Source organism: Phyllobates terribilis, unplaced genomic scaffold (genome assembly GCF_046119375.1).
Source record: "Phyllobates terribilis strain yellow unplaced genomic scaffold, ASM4611937v1 Scaffold_3__8_contigs__length_932513732, whole genome shotgun sequence".
Taxonomy (NCBI): Eukaryota; Metazoa; Chordata; class Amphibia; order Anura; family Dendrobatidae; genus Phyllobates; species Phyllobates terribilis.
Window position 1 is genome coordinate 155,593,778 of NW_027362763.1, and position 17,016 is coordinate 155,610,793.

Sequence of the window (17,016 nt, forward strand, 5' to 3'; positions counted from 1 at the left end):
GCTTTCAAAAATAGAAGGTTAAATAATTTATTTTTAAACAATAAAATAGAATGCAAAGTGAAGGAACAAAAAGAGAAATCTAAATCAAATCAAATATTTGGTGTGACCGCTCTTAGACTTCAGAACAGCATCAATTGTTTAGGTACACTTGCACACAGTCAGAGATTTTTTAGGATTATATTATGCAAACAGAATAATGATCAATATTTTCATACCTAGGCTGGAACATAGTAATTAACTGAAACAAAAACAGTGTGGAAAACTTAAAACTGGGTGAGGAACTGCCAAGCTCTGTCACAAAAGGTGAGGTTGTGGAAGACAGTTTCACGTCACAGGTGATACACTATGGTTGGCTAAGCACAGCAACAAGCCACAGGGTAGTATTTCAAAGCAAACTGTGGTTTCAAGATGTGCTGTTCAAGCTCTTTTGAAGAAGCACCAAGAAATGGACACACTGAGGAAATCTCTCCCCATCTACAATGGGAGACCTGACAGACGAAAATTTACTCTTTTGGCTGTAGCATCTCTCCTCAGGTGAAAATGGAAGAAATAGATTATTGTTCTACTATCTGCAGGTAGTTTTGCAGACTGATAAACGGTTATTCTCCAGAACTAAAAATATCCAGGGCTTTAACATTGATGCCCCATCCTTAAAGGGGTGGTCTGAAACTAATGATGATTTAATCCTAGATGTCTATTTATTGCACTCTCTTGCAGGCCTGTCACTGCTCTTCAGAGCCGCAGAGGCAACACACTGTCAAAAGAATATTGCACCTTGACAGGATCCTACTGAGCATAGATGAGAATAGACAACGTACGCTCGGTAGAGCCGGGACCAGCCTAGCCTCTGAAACAGGCGTCTCTGATGACGCTTCATATCAGGGTGGGAACAGAGGCTGCAGCCGCTGCCCCCTGATGACATCTCATTTGAGTATCCCAGCATGCACTGGGGAGTCTCACACAAAGAGTCATCAATCAGGAAGTTGGTAAAAAAATAAAAATAAATCAATTTGATAGATTAGAGATGAAACGGTAGGGACTTAAGTAAAGCATATTAGAAAATAGATTACATTATTACAATAAACAGACATTGATTTAATCATAAATGTTAGTTTCGGACCACCCCTTTAAAAAAGGTCATAAATGTTGAACATCAGGGACCGTAGCTAATGAGGACAAAGAAGGGCCTGTACCAGCTGCTGGGTCTGCTTCTGCAGATAGTCCTACTCAGGTGATTGGGAAGAGCAGCAGGATCAAGCACAGCCACTCGTATGGGCAGAGTCGCTGGGTCTCTGCAAACAAAAAACTACTTAAGCAGCAAAAGAATATACACATTATTTCCATTGCACACAGTTTCCCCGACCATCCACTCACTTGGATGGGGCTCTGCTGCAGTTGTCCACAGAGCTGGCAGTCAAGTGACATTGTGCAAGAGAAAAACACTGAGGGGGATAAGGAAAAACTCAGTCCTGCACCCATTCATTCACAGGGTTGGTAAGGACCCAGAGCTGAGACTCTCCCTGATCAAGGAAGATACTACAAATATTCCATTGCTTTATAAAATTGGACTACCCCTTTAAAAACAGAAATACTGCAATAAAAATATAGTTATTCAATAGGTAATTCCATGAATCATTTGGACCAATGGCAATAGTTGGTTTAATGTAAAGTCCTCTGCTGTGTTTCTAGGGATGCAGACAATGTGTGCTGCCGGGACATGAGCTGTACAGAATCCTTCTCCTTCCCCTTCTGGCAGCTGAAAAATATAGTCCCTTCTTACTTTCCCTGCAGATGTTTTCTTGGCTATACCATCATACTATAACAAAGACTTTGCTTTTAATCTGACGAGCAAAGCAGAAATCTATTCCTATTAGCTGCTCCGCGGTGAATGGAGAATCACTATGCGTGATCCCCAGCACTCAGACTATTAGATGCATACTTTAACCCACAGGTGGCGCCATACTATGAAAGTCAACATCTGAACTCTTCACTGAGGCAGATTTGTTTTTAACAGCCTATAAATTACATACATTATTCAAGTTTTATGATCAAGAAAATACATATATTTAATGGTTGGAAAACCATTATTAATAGAGACAGTAAAGCAAAGTCTTACTTGGGATCTCGGCTTTCTGCACAGCCAAAATCAACATATACAGTAATGCTGGATTGTAACTGGTGTGCGGCGTACACAGGCGGCATACGCCCACCAGTCACAGCCGGGAAACAAGGCCGCCATCAAAACATTTCTTACAGGGTCAAGGAGTGAACGTGCATTTATCGCACCTTCCGTGCATTGGTTTAGTTAGAGCATGAAGCAACTCCACCTGTGAAGGCTTTGTTCTCCCAAACCACAGATAAAGCACCAAATGGAAAGTAGGTGTAAGCTGTGAGGATCCTAATAAATAGTACTCCATTAATTTGAATTAAATTAGCTTTTAAAAGTACACAAATCACATTAGGATTACAAGGCACTTCTAGATCATGTGCTTCATTCATAGATGAGGCGACCTGATCTCCGGAATCACTGCTACCTATTGCAGCCTGCGGTTCACATCATTCGCCATGTTACACCTTCAGCAAACATTGCTTTCCAAGTACAGTTATATGAAAAAGTTTGGGCACCCCTATTAATCTTAAGCTTAATGTTTTATAAAAATTGGTGTTTTTGCAACAGCTATTTCAGTTTGATATATGTAATAACTGTTGGACACAGTAATGTTTCTGCCTTGAAATGAGGTTTATTGTACTAACAGAAAATGTGCAATCTGCATCCAAACAAAATTTGACAGGTGCATAAGTATGGGCACCTCACCAGAAAAGTGACATTAATATTTAGTAGATCCTCCTTTTGCAAAAATAACAGCCTCTAGTCGCTTCCTGTAGCTTTTAATGAGTTCCTGGATCCTGGATGAAGGTATTTTTGACCATTCCTCTTTACAAAACAATTCCAGTTCAGTAAAGTTTGATGGTGACCGAGCATGGACAGCCCTCTTCAAATGATCCCACAGATGTTCAATGATATTCAGGTCTGGGGACTGGGATGGCCATTCCAGAACATTGTAATTGTTCCTCTGCATGAATGCCTGAGTAGATTTGGAGCAGTGTTTTGGATCATTGTCTTGCTGAAAGATCCATCCCCTGCGTAACTTCAACTTTATCACTGATTCTTGAACATTATTGTCAAGAATCTGCTGATACTGAGTGGAATCCATGCGTCCCTCAACTTTAACAAGATTCCCGGTGCCGGCATTGGCCACACAGCCCCAAAGCATGATGGAACCTCCACCAAATTTTACTGTGGGTAGCAAGTGTTTTTCTTGGAATGCTGTGTTTTTTTGCCGCCATGCATAACGCCTTTTTGTATGACCAAACAACTCAATCTTGGTTTCATCAGTCCACAAGACCTTCTTCCAAAAAGAAATTGGCTTCTCCAAATGTGCTTTTGCATACCTCAGCCGACTCTGTTTGTGGCGTGCTTGCAGAAACGGCTTCTTTCGCATCACTCTCCCATACAGCTTCTCCTTGTGCAAAGTGCGTTGTATAATTGACCGATGCACAGTGACACCATCTGCAGCAAGTTGATGCTGCAGCTCTCTGGAGGTGGTCTGAGGATTGCCCTTGACTGATCTCACCATTCTTTTTCTCTGCCTTTCTGATGTTTTTCTTGGCCTGCCACTTTTGGCCTTAACAAGAACTGTCCCTGTGTTCTTCCATTTCCTTACTATGTTCCTCGCAGTGGAAACGGACAGGTTAAATCTCTGAGACAGCTTTTTGTATCCTTCCCCTGAACAATTATGTTGAATAATCTTTGTTTTCAGATCATTTGACAGTTGTTTTGAGGAGCCCATGATGCCACTCGTCAGAGGAGATTCAAACAGGAGAACAACTTGCAAGTGGCCACTTTAAGTAGCTTTTCTCATGATTGCATAAACCTGGCTATGAAGTTCAAAGCTCAATGAGGTTACAAAACCAAAAAAGGTGCTTTAGTAAGTCAGTAAAAAGTAGGTAGGAGTATTTAAAACAAGAAAATGATAAGGGTGCCCATACTTATGCACCTGTCAAATTTTGTTTGAATGCAGATTGCACATTTTCTGTTAGTACAATAAACCTCATTTCAAGGCAGAAACATTACTGTGTCCAACAGTTCTTACATATATCAAACTGAAATAGCTGTTGCAAAAACACCAATTTTTATAAAAAATTAAGCTTAAGATTAATAGGGGTGCCCAAACTTTTACATATAACTATACATACAATCTGAGAACATGCAAAGAAGGAATCCTGAGAAGTTCACTTACCCTGCCGGTTATTGCTCGTCATTATGATCATGCTTCCATCTTCTGCAAAACCTTTTTCTAAATTGTCTAGAATCTGAAGAATTACACACAGGTCAGTTAACACAGGATATCTGCTGTATTCAAAGGGAATCTGTCAGCGGGTTTTTGCTAACTCCTCTGAGAGCAGCCTAATGTAGGCAAAGAGGAGCTGAATCCAATGATGTATCACTTAGATTACTGGGTGCAGCCGGTCTCACACAATCAGAGTTTTTAGATTTAGCAATGCAGAAGTGCTGCGGAAGCTAACCCCGCCCACACCACATCTAACCCCGCCCACACCACATCTAACCCCGCCCACACCACACCTAACCCCGCCCACACCACATCTAACCCCACCCACACCACATCTAACCCCACCCACACCACATCTAACCCCGCCCACACCACATCTAACCCCGCCCACACCACATCTAACCCCGCCCACACCACATCTAACCCCGCCCACACCACATCTAATCACGCCCACACCACACCTAATCCCGCCCACACCACACCTAACCCCGCCCACACCACATCTAACCCCGCCCACACCACATCTAACCCCGCCCACACCACATCTAACCCCGCCCACACCACATCTAACCCCGCCCACACCACATCTAACCCCGCCCACACCACATCTAATCACGCCCACACCACATCTAATCACACCCACACCAGCCTCTCCAAGTAGAAAGTCCATAGACAGTGAGGTGCCAATCACAGGAGGGGGCGTGTTGGACAAGGGCTCACAGGACCAGCTAGTCCCAGCAATAAGCTACTGGTGTTTTCCACTCATACTTCAAACATGCCTCAAATCACACCCATCCTCAAAAAGCCCTCCCTTGACCCATCCTCCCAGTTTAGCTATCGCCCCATATCACTTCTCCCCTATGCCTCAAAACTACTGGAACAACACGTCCATCTCCCACCTCTCCTTCTGCTCCCTTCTCGACTGTTTACAATCTGGCTTTCGACTGCACCATTCCACTGAAACTGCCCTGACTAAAGTCACCAATGACCTACTAATCGCCAAAGTCAAGCAACACTACTCTGTCCTCCTCCTCCTGGACGGGTCATCTGCTTTCAACACAGTGCACCATTCCCTCTTACTACAGATCCTCTCATCTCTTGGCATCACAGACTTGGCCCTATCTTGGATTTCTTCATACCTAAAGCCCCCGTCTCACATAGCGATATCGCTAGCGAGATCGCTGCTGAGTCACGGTTTTGGTGACTCACCAGCGACCTCACCAGCGATGTCGCTGTGTGTGACACTTTGCAACGATCAGGCCCCTGCTGTGAGGTCGCTGATCGTTGCAAAGTGTCCTGGACCATTTTTTGGTCGTTGGCCTCCCGCTGGCCAGCACACATCGCTGTGTGTGACCAACGATCTGGCTGGTAACTATGGTAAACATCTGGTTACTAGGGGCACGCGCGCACTTAGTAACCCGCTGTTTACCATGGATACCACTCTGCTACGGTGCGCGGAGGCTCCCGCGCACCGTAGCAGAGTGGTATCCATGGTAAACAGCGGGTTACTAGGGGCACACGCGCACTTAGTAACCCGATGTTTACCATAGTTACCAGCCTGCTCCTGCTTGCAGCAGGCTGGTAACGGGAGCAGGACATCGTGGAACGATTCTTTCCACGATATCGCTGCTCCCCTCATCGCTGGTGAGCCTGCCTGTTTGACAGCTCACCAGCGATGTATTAGCGATGCAGCAACGATCCCTGACAGGTCGTATCGTTGTCGGGATCGCTGTTGCATCGCTTAGTGTGACGGGGCCCTAACAGACCAGAGATTCAGTTTCTCTCACTAACACACCAACTCCTCATCTCGCCCCCTATCTGCCGGTGTCCCGCAAGGTTCAGTTCTAGGACCCCTGCTCTTCTCCATTTACACCTTTGGCCTGGGACAGCTCATAGTCTCTAATCTCTCCTTCAAACCACATATCGAAGCAGTTTCCACTTCCTGCCGACTCAAACTCAAAAATATTTCCCGAATCTGCACATTCCTTAATCAAGAATCTGTAAAAACCCTAGTGCTTGCCCTCATCAACTGCCGTCTCGACTACTGCAACCTCCTGCTCTGTGGCCTCCCTTCTACCACTCTCACACCCCTCCAATCTATCCTAAACTCTGCTGCCCGACTAATCCACCTGTCCCCCCCGCTATTCCCAGGCCTCTCCTCTCTGTCAATCTCTTCACTGGCTCCCCATTACCCAGAGACTGCAGTTCAAAACCCTAACCATGGCATATAAAGCCATCCACAACCTGTCTCCCCCATATATCTGTGACCTAGTTTCCCGGTACTTACCTGCACGCAACCTCCGATCCTCACAAGATCTCCTGCTCTACTCCCATCTTATCTCCTCTTTCCACAATCACATACAAGATTTCTCCCGTGCACCCCCCCTACTCTGCAACTCTGTACCGCAACATATTAGACTCTCGCTTACCATGGAAACCTTCAAAAGGCATCTGAAGACCCATCTCTTCCAACAAGCCTGCAACCTGCAGTAACCCTCGCTCCACCATACCGCTGCGCGACCAGCTCTGCCCCCCACCTACTATATCATCACCCATCCCTTGTAGATTGTGCGCCCTCGCGGGCAGGGTCCTCTCCTGTACCAGTCAGCGACTTCTATTGTCTAAGATTATTGTACTTGTTTTTATTACGTATACCCCTTTTCACATGTAAAGCGCCATGGAATAAATGGCGCTATCATAATAATAATAATAATAATAATACTGGCGCTAAAACAATCATAGTAAGCAAACAAAACCTCAGAGCTTGATGAGAGGCATCTCTGAAATCTGTGTATTAACCCCTACCTCATGCTGTCCTCAGATTACATAGCAAAAACCTGCTGATGGGTTCCCTTTAAAGGATTCGTACCAACTATACAAGTTATCCCCTATCTATAGTTTTAGTCTTAGGGGTGGGGGTGATATCTTATAGATTGCTGGGGATATGACCACTGGGATCCCCAGCAATCCAGAGAATAGGGCTCTGCAGAGCTCTGTCTGGAGGGAGCAGAGGTCGAACACGCGCAGATGAGCTCTGTGTGGCCAACTCCGACAGTCCCACAAAGATTGAAAGGAGCAGAGGTGCGCACATTTGACCTCCGTCCCATCTAGACTTCTGCAAGGCCCTGTTCTCTGGATCGGTGGTGATCCCAGAAGTGAGACCCCAAGCGACCAGAAGGTTGTTCCCCTTGTTCCCCTGTACTATGAACAGAGTATAACATACTTGGTACAACCTCTCTAAGCAAACAATTCATAAAATAACATCTACCAGGATAAATTTAGCATTTATTGTAATGGTAAAAATGTTTTAACCCCTTAATAACATCTGACGTACTAATACGCGTCTGTGCCCTGGGACTTAAGAGCCAGACCCGTATTAGTACGTCATCGCGATCGCGCGCGCACACAGGCTGTGCGGGCGCAATCGCCGCCGGGTGTCAGCTGATTGTCACAGCTGACACCCGGTACTATGTGCAGGGAGCAGTCCTGCACCGCTCCCAGCACATTAACCCCCGCGATGCTGCGATCGAAGTCGATCGCGGCATTGCTGGGGCAAGGGGAGGTGATCGGCGATACTCACCTCCTCTTCCGGCTTCCAGCGCAGTCTGCAAAGGCTTCCCGGGTGTTGCCATGACGACCCGATGTCGTCATGACAACATCCGGGTCACCAGAGAGCAGGAAGATTGCTTGGACATGCGCATTGCATCTCCAAGCAATCTTCACACTGTGCACTTCTGACAGCCTTCATGGCACAGGGATGGTGCTGCATTCCTGTGCCATGCAGGCGATCAGAAAAAAAAAAGTGAAAGTCCCAGAGTGGGACAAAGTAATAAAGTGTATAAACTGTGTGAAAGTGGAAAAAAAAAAAAAAATGTGCAAAAATATTATAAAAAAATAAAAAAAATAATACACCAAAAATAAAAATATAATGTACCCATCAATAAATATTATTATAAAAAAAATAAAAAAAAAACAATAAAAGTACACATATTTGGTATCGCCGCGTCCGGAACAACCTGACCTATAAAACTGTCCCACTAGTTAACCCCTTCAGTGAACACGGTAAAAAAAAAAAAAAAAAAAAAACGAAGCAAAAAACAATGCTTTATCACCATACCGCCAAACAAAAAGTGGAACAACACGTGATCAAAAAGACGCATATAAATAAAAATGATACCGCTGAAAACGTCATCTCGTCCCGCAAAAAACAAGCCGCCATACAGCTCCATCAGCCGAAAAATAAAAAAGTTATAGCTCTCAGAATAAAGCGATACTAAAAAATATTTTTTTCTATAAAATAGCTTTTATTGTGTATAAGCGCCAAAACATAGAAAAATGATACAAATGTGGTACCGCTGTAAACGTACTAACCCGAAGAATAAAGCTACCTCATCAATTTTACCACACGCGGAACAGAATAAAAAAAAAAAAAAAAAAAACAATTCCTGAATTGTTGGTTTTTGTTTATTCTGCCTCCCAAAAATAGGAATAGAAAGCGATCAAAAAATGTCACGTGCCTGAAAATGGCACCAATAACAACGTCAAGTCATCCCGCAAAAAACGAGCCGTCACATGACTGTCTGCCAAAATCTGGAAAAATTATAGCTCTCAAAATATGGCGATGCAAAAACTAGATTTTACAAAAAATGCGTCTTTTAGTGTGTGACAGCTGTCAGTCATAAAAACCCGATATGATTCTGGCATTGCTGTAATCACACCCACCCGAAGAATAAAGTCGTCTAATCACTTATACCGCACAAGGAACGGCGTCAAAAATAAACTCTTGGGCTAGGGTTAGGGCTGGGTTTGGGGCTAGGGTTGTGCTGGGGCTAGGGTTGTGCTGGGGCTAGGGTTGTGCTGGGGCTAGGGTTGTGCTAGGATTAGGGCTGGGGTTGGGATTTTTTTCAAAAGTAAGAAAAAAAGATGACGATATGGCGACTAGTGTTGAGAGCAAGTGCTCGCTACTTGAGTTTGCATGGGGTGCTCTGGTATGCATTGAGTATCGTGGGTATTTGAGTGACATGCTCGAGTCTCTGCCCCATATGCTTCGCGGCCAAAAAACTTTACGGGGATTGCCTGCCATGCACGAGCGATCCCCGCATGTTTTTTTTTGGGTGTCTAATTACCTTGAAACATGCGGAGCAGGGACTCGAGCATGTCACTCGAGCACACGCTGTACATGGTGCATACCTGAGTACCCGATGCAAACTCAAGTAGCGAGCACTTGCGCTCAAGAATAATGACAACTTATTCAATATGATGACCTAATGTAAACAAATTCTGTGCCGCACCTCTGGGTTCAAAATGTTCACTATACACCTTAATAAAATCCTTGAGGGGTATAGTTTCCAAAATGGGGACACTTGTGGGGGAGCTCCAATGTTTGGGCACACAGGGACTCTCTAAATGCAACATGGTATCCGCTAACAAATTGAATGGAAAATCGGCTCAAATTGTTAGCGGATATCATGTTGCATTTGGAGAGTCCCTGTGTGCCCAAACATTGGAGCTCCCCCACAAGTGACCCCATTTTGGAAACTAGACCCCCAAGGCACCTATCTAGATGCATAGTGAGCACTTGGAACCCCAGGTGCTTCACAAATTGATTCATAAAAATGAAAAAGTGTTTTTTTTTTTCACTTTTTCATTATTACGAATCAATTTGTGAAGCACCTGGGGGTTCCAAGTGCTCACTATGCATCTAGAAAGGTGCCTTGGGGGGTCTAGTTTCCAAAATGGGGTCACTTGTGGGGGAGCTCCAAAGTTTGGGCACAGAGGGGCTCTCCAAACGCAACGTGGTGTCCGCTAACAATTTGAGCCGATTTTCCATTCAATTTGTTAGCGGATACCATGTTGTATTTAGAGAGTCCCTGTGTGCCCAAACATTGGAGTTCCCCCACAAGTGACCCCATTTTGGAAACTAGACCCCCCAAGGCACCTATCTAGATGCATAGTGAGCACTTGGAACCCCTAGGTGCTTCACAAATTGATTCGTAAAAATGAAAAAGTGTTTTTTTTTTCACTTTTTCATTTTTACGAATCAATTTGTGAAGCACCTGGGGGTTCCAAGTGCTCACTATGCATCTATAAAGGTGCCTTGGGGGGTCTAGTTTCCAAAATGGGGTCACTTGTGGGGGAGCTCCAAAGTTTGGGCACAGAGGGGCTCTCCAAACGCAACGTGGTGTCCGCTAACAATTTGAGCCGATTTTCCATTCAATTTGTTAGCGGATACCATGTTGTATTTAGAGAGTCCCTGTGTGCCCAAACATTGGAGTTCCCCCACAAGTGACCCCATTTTGGAAACTAGACCCCCCAAGGCACCTATCTAGATGCATAGTGAGCACTTGGAACCCCTAGGTGCTTCACAAATTGATTCGTAAAAATGAAAAAGTGTTTTTTTTTTCACTTTTTCATTTTTACGAATCAATTTGTGAAGCACCTGGGGGTTCCAAGTGCTCACTATGCATCTATAAAGGTGCCTTGGGGGGTCTAGTTTCCAAAATGGGGTCACTTGTGGGGGAGCTCCAAAGTTTGGGCACACAGGGGCTCTCCAAACACAACATGGCATCCGCTAATTATTCAAGCAAATTTTACAATCAAAAAGTCTAATGGCGCTCCTTCCCTTCCGAGCCCTGCCGTGCGCCCAAACAGTGTTTCTTCCCCAAATATTGGGTATCTGCGTGCCCAGGGGAAATTGCACAACAAATTTTGGGGTCCATTTTTTCTTGTTACCCCTGTGAAAATAAAAAAAATTGGGTCTAAAGTAACATTTTTGTGAAAAAAGTTAAATGTTCATTTTTTTCTTCCACATTCAAAAAATTCCTGTGAAGCACCTGAAGGGTTAATAAAGTTCTTGAATGTGGTTTTGAGCACCTTGAGGGGTGCAGTTTTTAGAATGGTGTCACTTTTGGGTATTTTCTGTCATAAAGACCTCTCAAAGTGACTTCAAATGTGATGTGGTCCCTAAAAAAATGGTTTTATAAATTTTGTTGGAAAAATGAGAAATCGCTGGTCAACTTTTAACCCTTATAGCTCCCTAACAAAAAAAAATTTTGGTTCCAAAATTGTGCTGATATAAAGTAGACATGTGGGAAATGTTATTTATTAACTCTTTTGTGTGACATATCGCTCTGATTTCAGGGCTTAAAAATTCAAATTTTGAAAATTGCAAAATTTTCGCCAAATTTCCGTTTTTTTCACAAATAAAACGCAAGTGATATCGAAGACATTTTTCCACAATCATGAAGTACAATATGTCACGAAAAAACAATCTCAGAATTAGGGGGATCCGTTGAAGCGTTCCAGAGTAATTACCTCATAAAGTGACAGTGGTCAGAATTGTAAAAATTGGCCCGGTCATTAACGTGCAAACTACCCTCGGGGCTTAAGGGGTTAATATCCAGCTTCAGTTGCGAAAAAAACAAACACCGTAGTTCATAAATATTTCTTGAGTATTTTATGGTGTTCACCATGAGGTGAAAATAACAGGACAACTTTATTCTGCGGATTGATTTGACAACTACGTTACCTAATTTCTTCAATTTTTCTATTTCCGCACAATAAAAACTATTTATTTTTTGAAAATCATGAAATCCTATTTTTACTTTTTTTTTCTATTGTTGCATTCAAAGACTCGTAACATTTCTATTTTTGCATCGATCGAGCTGTAGCAGGACTTGTTTTCGCAGGCTGACTATCCTTTGTTGGTGATATTTTGATTACTTTTTTTTCTATTTTTTTAGAAGGTGGAATAAATAAAACTAGCACTGTCTTTTTTTGTTCTATTTTAACTTTTTGTTTTTTTTTTCCAAGTGAAGCGCTCTTTCCAGGACTCTCACAGATCGTGTGCCCACTGGCAGCTACTTTGAATGGGAATCATTAGACCTGCCAGTACACGAGGGTCCCAGAGGTGGGTCCTGCACATTACAGACATCTATGGCATGCCCTGCACTCACGGAAGCAGTCTTCCTTGCACATTCATGAATGACTTTTCGCCTACCTTTAAACAAATGGTTTTCATACTGTGCAGTCGGTCAAGAGTCTCCTGTGGACACCCAAGGTACTGGCGCAGCTCTGCATGTAAAATCCTCATAGAGAAAGGAACCATGGAGCCTAAAAAGGAAATAAGAAAGCTCTGTAATACACAGCGCTCTGCAGCTATAGAAAATAGATTAACCGCATAGCCCTAGTTCATTGTCCAATGATCAGATGTGTGAGTAGACTGGTCATATTCTGTATATGACAAGATGGCACAAAAAATGAAGAACTACAATTGGCAGCGCACAAGCTAATGATTGGGCTTTATATGACAATCAGACTTTGAAGTCAGCCATGCAGGCAGGAGTGAGAATCAATCCCTTTGCCATAACTGTACCAAGCCCCTTCGGCACCTGCAGCATCAGACCACCTAATCACATCTATCAGAAAACAACCCCAAAACATCTTTGAACCTCCACCATATTTAATTGCAGGTACGGTGATATTTAAAATTTTCTGGAACAATTTCAAGGGTTCCAACACTTTCGGCCATGACTGTATAATATAATATTATATATATATATATATATATACACATACATACAAACATACAGTCATGGCTGAAAATGTTGGAGCCCTTGAAATATATGTATATATACATGCAGAAACCACATAGCATAATTAGCATAATTTATTTCATTATACAGATGTCTAGACAGACTGCGGCACCACAGAGCATATTAGGATCTGACACGGCTGGAGACATTGGCACTGCTAGACCCTAGATAATATGTTGGAGCAGGGAGAGGTCGGCTCATCAGTCGTTCAAATACAGGGAAGCCCCCTCCTCGGCACAGATCTGCACATCAGGCGCTCATAGGTGTGATATTAGCAGCGCTTGTGTATGAATTATGTATAGACATGACTAATGAATAAAAGCTGCGCTCCTCTCCTGCTCGTGCTATTGTCTCACTCCATCTCACAAATGCAATTTCGCTGCCATGTAGCATCAAGTTTCCTTCTACTAGGAATACAGATAAAGTGCAGCAATGGCGATGGATCAGCCGGGATCTTTCCTCCATATTTAGAAGAGATATTTTTAGAGGCCGGCAAGGCACTGCTGCGCGATTAGGGCAATTGGGGCAGCTCAGAATGCCATCCTGACTACAGATAATGATAGAAAGCTATGAAACACAAGGGGCTTTCTTACAAAACTAAAAAGCGGCAGACCTAACCTAGGGCAGCTAGCAGTCCTGCCACAACCTAGGCACAGCGCATCCTAATTAGTGCCCGCAGATAGGAGCCTGCCATGCAGAACGGCACGAGATGCGCCAAGACAGCTTTATCATAAGGGCTCATGTGGGACACAGGTCAGCTTGCATGTCGCCACAGAGACCCTGAACATAGCAAGAGACAAGCATGAAGTTACCGGAGGGAAAAAAGCAGATGTAGTTATGGTTTGTAGATATAAAATCAGAACAACATTACAGATCCTGCAATGCTACACAAAAAACAGGATGAATGTAAAAAAATGCTGCATGTTTACAGAAAGGATTATAAATTATTTACATGAAAGTATCAGCCAGGCATGCATGTTTATATCAATGTTAGAGGGTGATAATCTGCAGGATAATTGGCAGTCTATTCACTGCTGGAACATAGGATTGGACATATTGCAGTTCAAGATGCCCTATTCCTCTATTACCTGACAGTGGGTCCCAACGCAAATAAAATCATTGTCTGATCCCACAGAATTGGACTACTTATCTTAAAAGCGTTCTCCAGAAAATGAAAAAAATAAATAAAAACTAAAAAAAAAAATACAATTCCTAATACCTTTAATTATCAAATCACACTTTTGTCTAGGGAGAAATAAATTATAGAAATAAAATGTCCGGTGTCTTGTTACATTAATAGAAAGCTTTCCTAGAATGTTAATAGGACAGTAGCCTGTGAACATGTGTAGTAGGAAGGTCTGGAGATAACCTATATCATGTACTGTCATTCAGAAAGATGGAGGACAGCAGTGTGAGCAGTCTCTTCTCACCTCAGAATCTCTGATATTCCAATATTACGTCAGACAGACAGAATGGATAGCAGTGTGAGCCTCTTCTTAGCTCAGCACCCCTTGTGTCACCAGTTTTAGATTAGATAGACGGGGGGACAGCAGTGTGAGCAGTCTCTTCTTCACTCAGCAACCCTAGTATCTACAGTATGAGATCAGATAGACAGGGTAGACAGGAGTGTGAGCAGCCTCTTCTTACCTCAGCACCCCTAGTATATACCCAGAGGCATAGCTAGGAGTTCAGATCAGGGATGGCGAAACATCTGAGTGGGCCCATAACCAGGTAACCGTGGGTACAACTATGGTGGTGAATCCTGATCGTGGGTATAGAGAATCCTCAGGAGATAACCACTCTGAAAATGAATCTCTACACAAAGATCAATACTGATATCAATCACCATATAGTGGCTTAAGTATATATCGTAGCGCTGTGTAGTGGGATATAGTTAAGCATAGCGTACCACCGGGTGGGCCTCCCCTGAGCATGGGGCCCGGGCGACCGCACCCCCTGCCCCCCCCCCCGGCCCCCGGTAGCTACGCTACTGTATCTACCGTATTAGATCAGATAAGACAGGGTAAACAGGAGTGTGAGCATCCTCTTCTTACCTCAGCACCCCTTAGTAGTGCAAGTATTAGATCAGATAGACATGGTGTACTGCGGTGTGAGCAGCCTCTTCTTATCTCCGTACTCCTGGTATCTACAGTTTTAGATCAGATGGACAGAGTGGACAACACTGAGCAGCCTCTTCTTATCTAAGCACCCCTGATATCTCTACTATTGGATTATATAGACAGGGTGTACAGCAGTGTGAGCAGCCTCTTCTTACCTCAGCTCCCCTGGTATCTCCAGTGATAGATCAGATAGTGAGGGTTGACAGCAGTGTGAGTGGCCTCCTCTTACCTCAGCTGCCCTGGTATCTCCAGTATTAGGGGCACATTTTCCTATACATGGAGAGAGGGGCTGGATCTACCTACTGCACATGCTCACAGGTACCTGTCCTATTAACATTTTAGGACAGATTTCTAGTGATATTTTTATTCTATAGTGATTACTTCCCAAAATTTGTGTAATTTGCTAAAGATATTTATGAATTTATTTATAATTTAATTTCCTTCAGGTTTCTTTTCTACTCCTGGAGCAGCCATTTAAGTGTATGAGGTCTGCTATGGCATATTTCATTAAATGGTTACTCCGAACTTTACAGATGGATATTCTTCGTTTGTAATTTACTGCTCATTAAAATTTGTTGCCATTTTTGAGATATTAACACTTTTGTTTACAGTTCATTGCCACGGAGACCGACCATCACTGCTGTCTAACTTGTAAGCACTTTGATAAAGCTGACTGGAATTAAGATATAACAGTGCACTCCAGACATCCTTGTCCAGTTGATAACAGTGCTTACAAGCTCAATAGGGATGCGCACCTTCTGCTGTTTAGCAGCAGTGGTCGGTCTCCAAGGCAACGAGCTGTAAACAAAAGACAAGTGTTATCAAGTACAGATGCAAAATGTAATAAGCAGTAAATTGCTTGATCAGGCACTCCAGTCAATCTAAAAGTAGCTATATACCACAGCTGATGGATGTAGTGCATGGTGACCATATTGTGGGCAGCGCCTTTAATTTGATAGTTTTTTCTTTATATAGAAAGCTACTATTATCCTCCAACAAATCTGTGATCTACTCATCCATGGGCCGTGTTGTCTGGTATAACAGCTCATCTTCATGCAATTCAAGTTAAATGGGTAATTCGTATCTCCAATATCATATCCAAATATGTAGTACATGTAATAATAATACTAATTTTAGCAAATACCTCCAATTAGAAATGTAGCCTAGTTGTTCTGATTAGCTATGTCACTTACCCCAAGTGCAGGGATTTGCAGTAGCTTAGGTATCTATAGTTACGACCACTCATATAGTGACAGTTAGCTGTTAGTGGTTGTAACCATGAATACCTAATCTACTGCAATGCCCTGCACATGGGGTAAGCAGCATAGCTAATCAGAAGCATTATACTACATTTCTAATTGGAGGTATTTGCTATTATTATTACACGTAATACCTATTGTGATAGGATATTGGAGATGGGAATAACCCTTTAATACAGAGAAGATGCCAAGGACAAGAAAGGCACGGTTTCAAAAGAAAAAAAAATTGTGTAATAAAGGTGTAAATAAAAACACACAAAAAAAAAATCCTATAAAAAGGTTCTATTTGCTGTTGAGGTCAGATGTGATGAGATATCTGCTCCTTTCACCTCTAAACACAAGCAAAATACTAATTTAAGTCCTAATTGATATAACGTCAAAAGCTGCTGCCAATAGTCATTGGCCTATCCTAAACTCCTATCCATAATGAATGTGGCTGTCAGTCATCCGTCTTATTCTCCGTTACGGCTATTCTTTGTCAATCTATATATTGACTTCCTATCTCCTGCGGAATTCATTGCTAAGCTCTACTTCTGACATTGTGATCCGAACTGAAGTGAACTGGAAAAGTCTAGATATAAACATGCAGAACCGCACTTCTGTGCCGCAGTTACATGTCGCCCTGTCCTTCTATGCAGGAGGCCTTCTACTATCCTACCTTCCTACCACTATCAGTAGCTATAAAAGAGGC

At 43.1% G+C, this 17,016-nt stretch overlaps 1 protein-coding gene across 1 annotated transcript in view; it reads right to left on the bottom strand.

Moving 5' to 3' along the window:
* The window catches only part of TRAPPC12 (trafficking protein particle complex subunit 12), a 132,430-nt gene that overhangs the window by 52,073 nt on the left and 63,341 nt on the right, over positions 1-17,016 (bottom strand). The window contains exons 6-7 of the mRNA XM_073674208.1: positions 12,352-12,464; positions 4,302-4,374 (exon numbers count right to left, since the gene is read on the bottom strand). Coding sequence (XP_073530309.1) covers positions 4,302-4,374; positions 12,352-12,464 — 186 coding nt within the window. The remainder of the gene's footprint in view (positions 1-4,301; positions 4,375-12,351; positions 12,465-17,016) is intronic.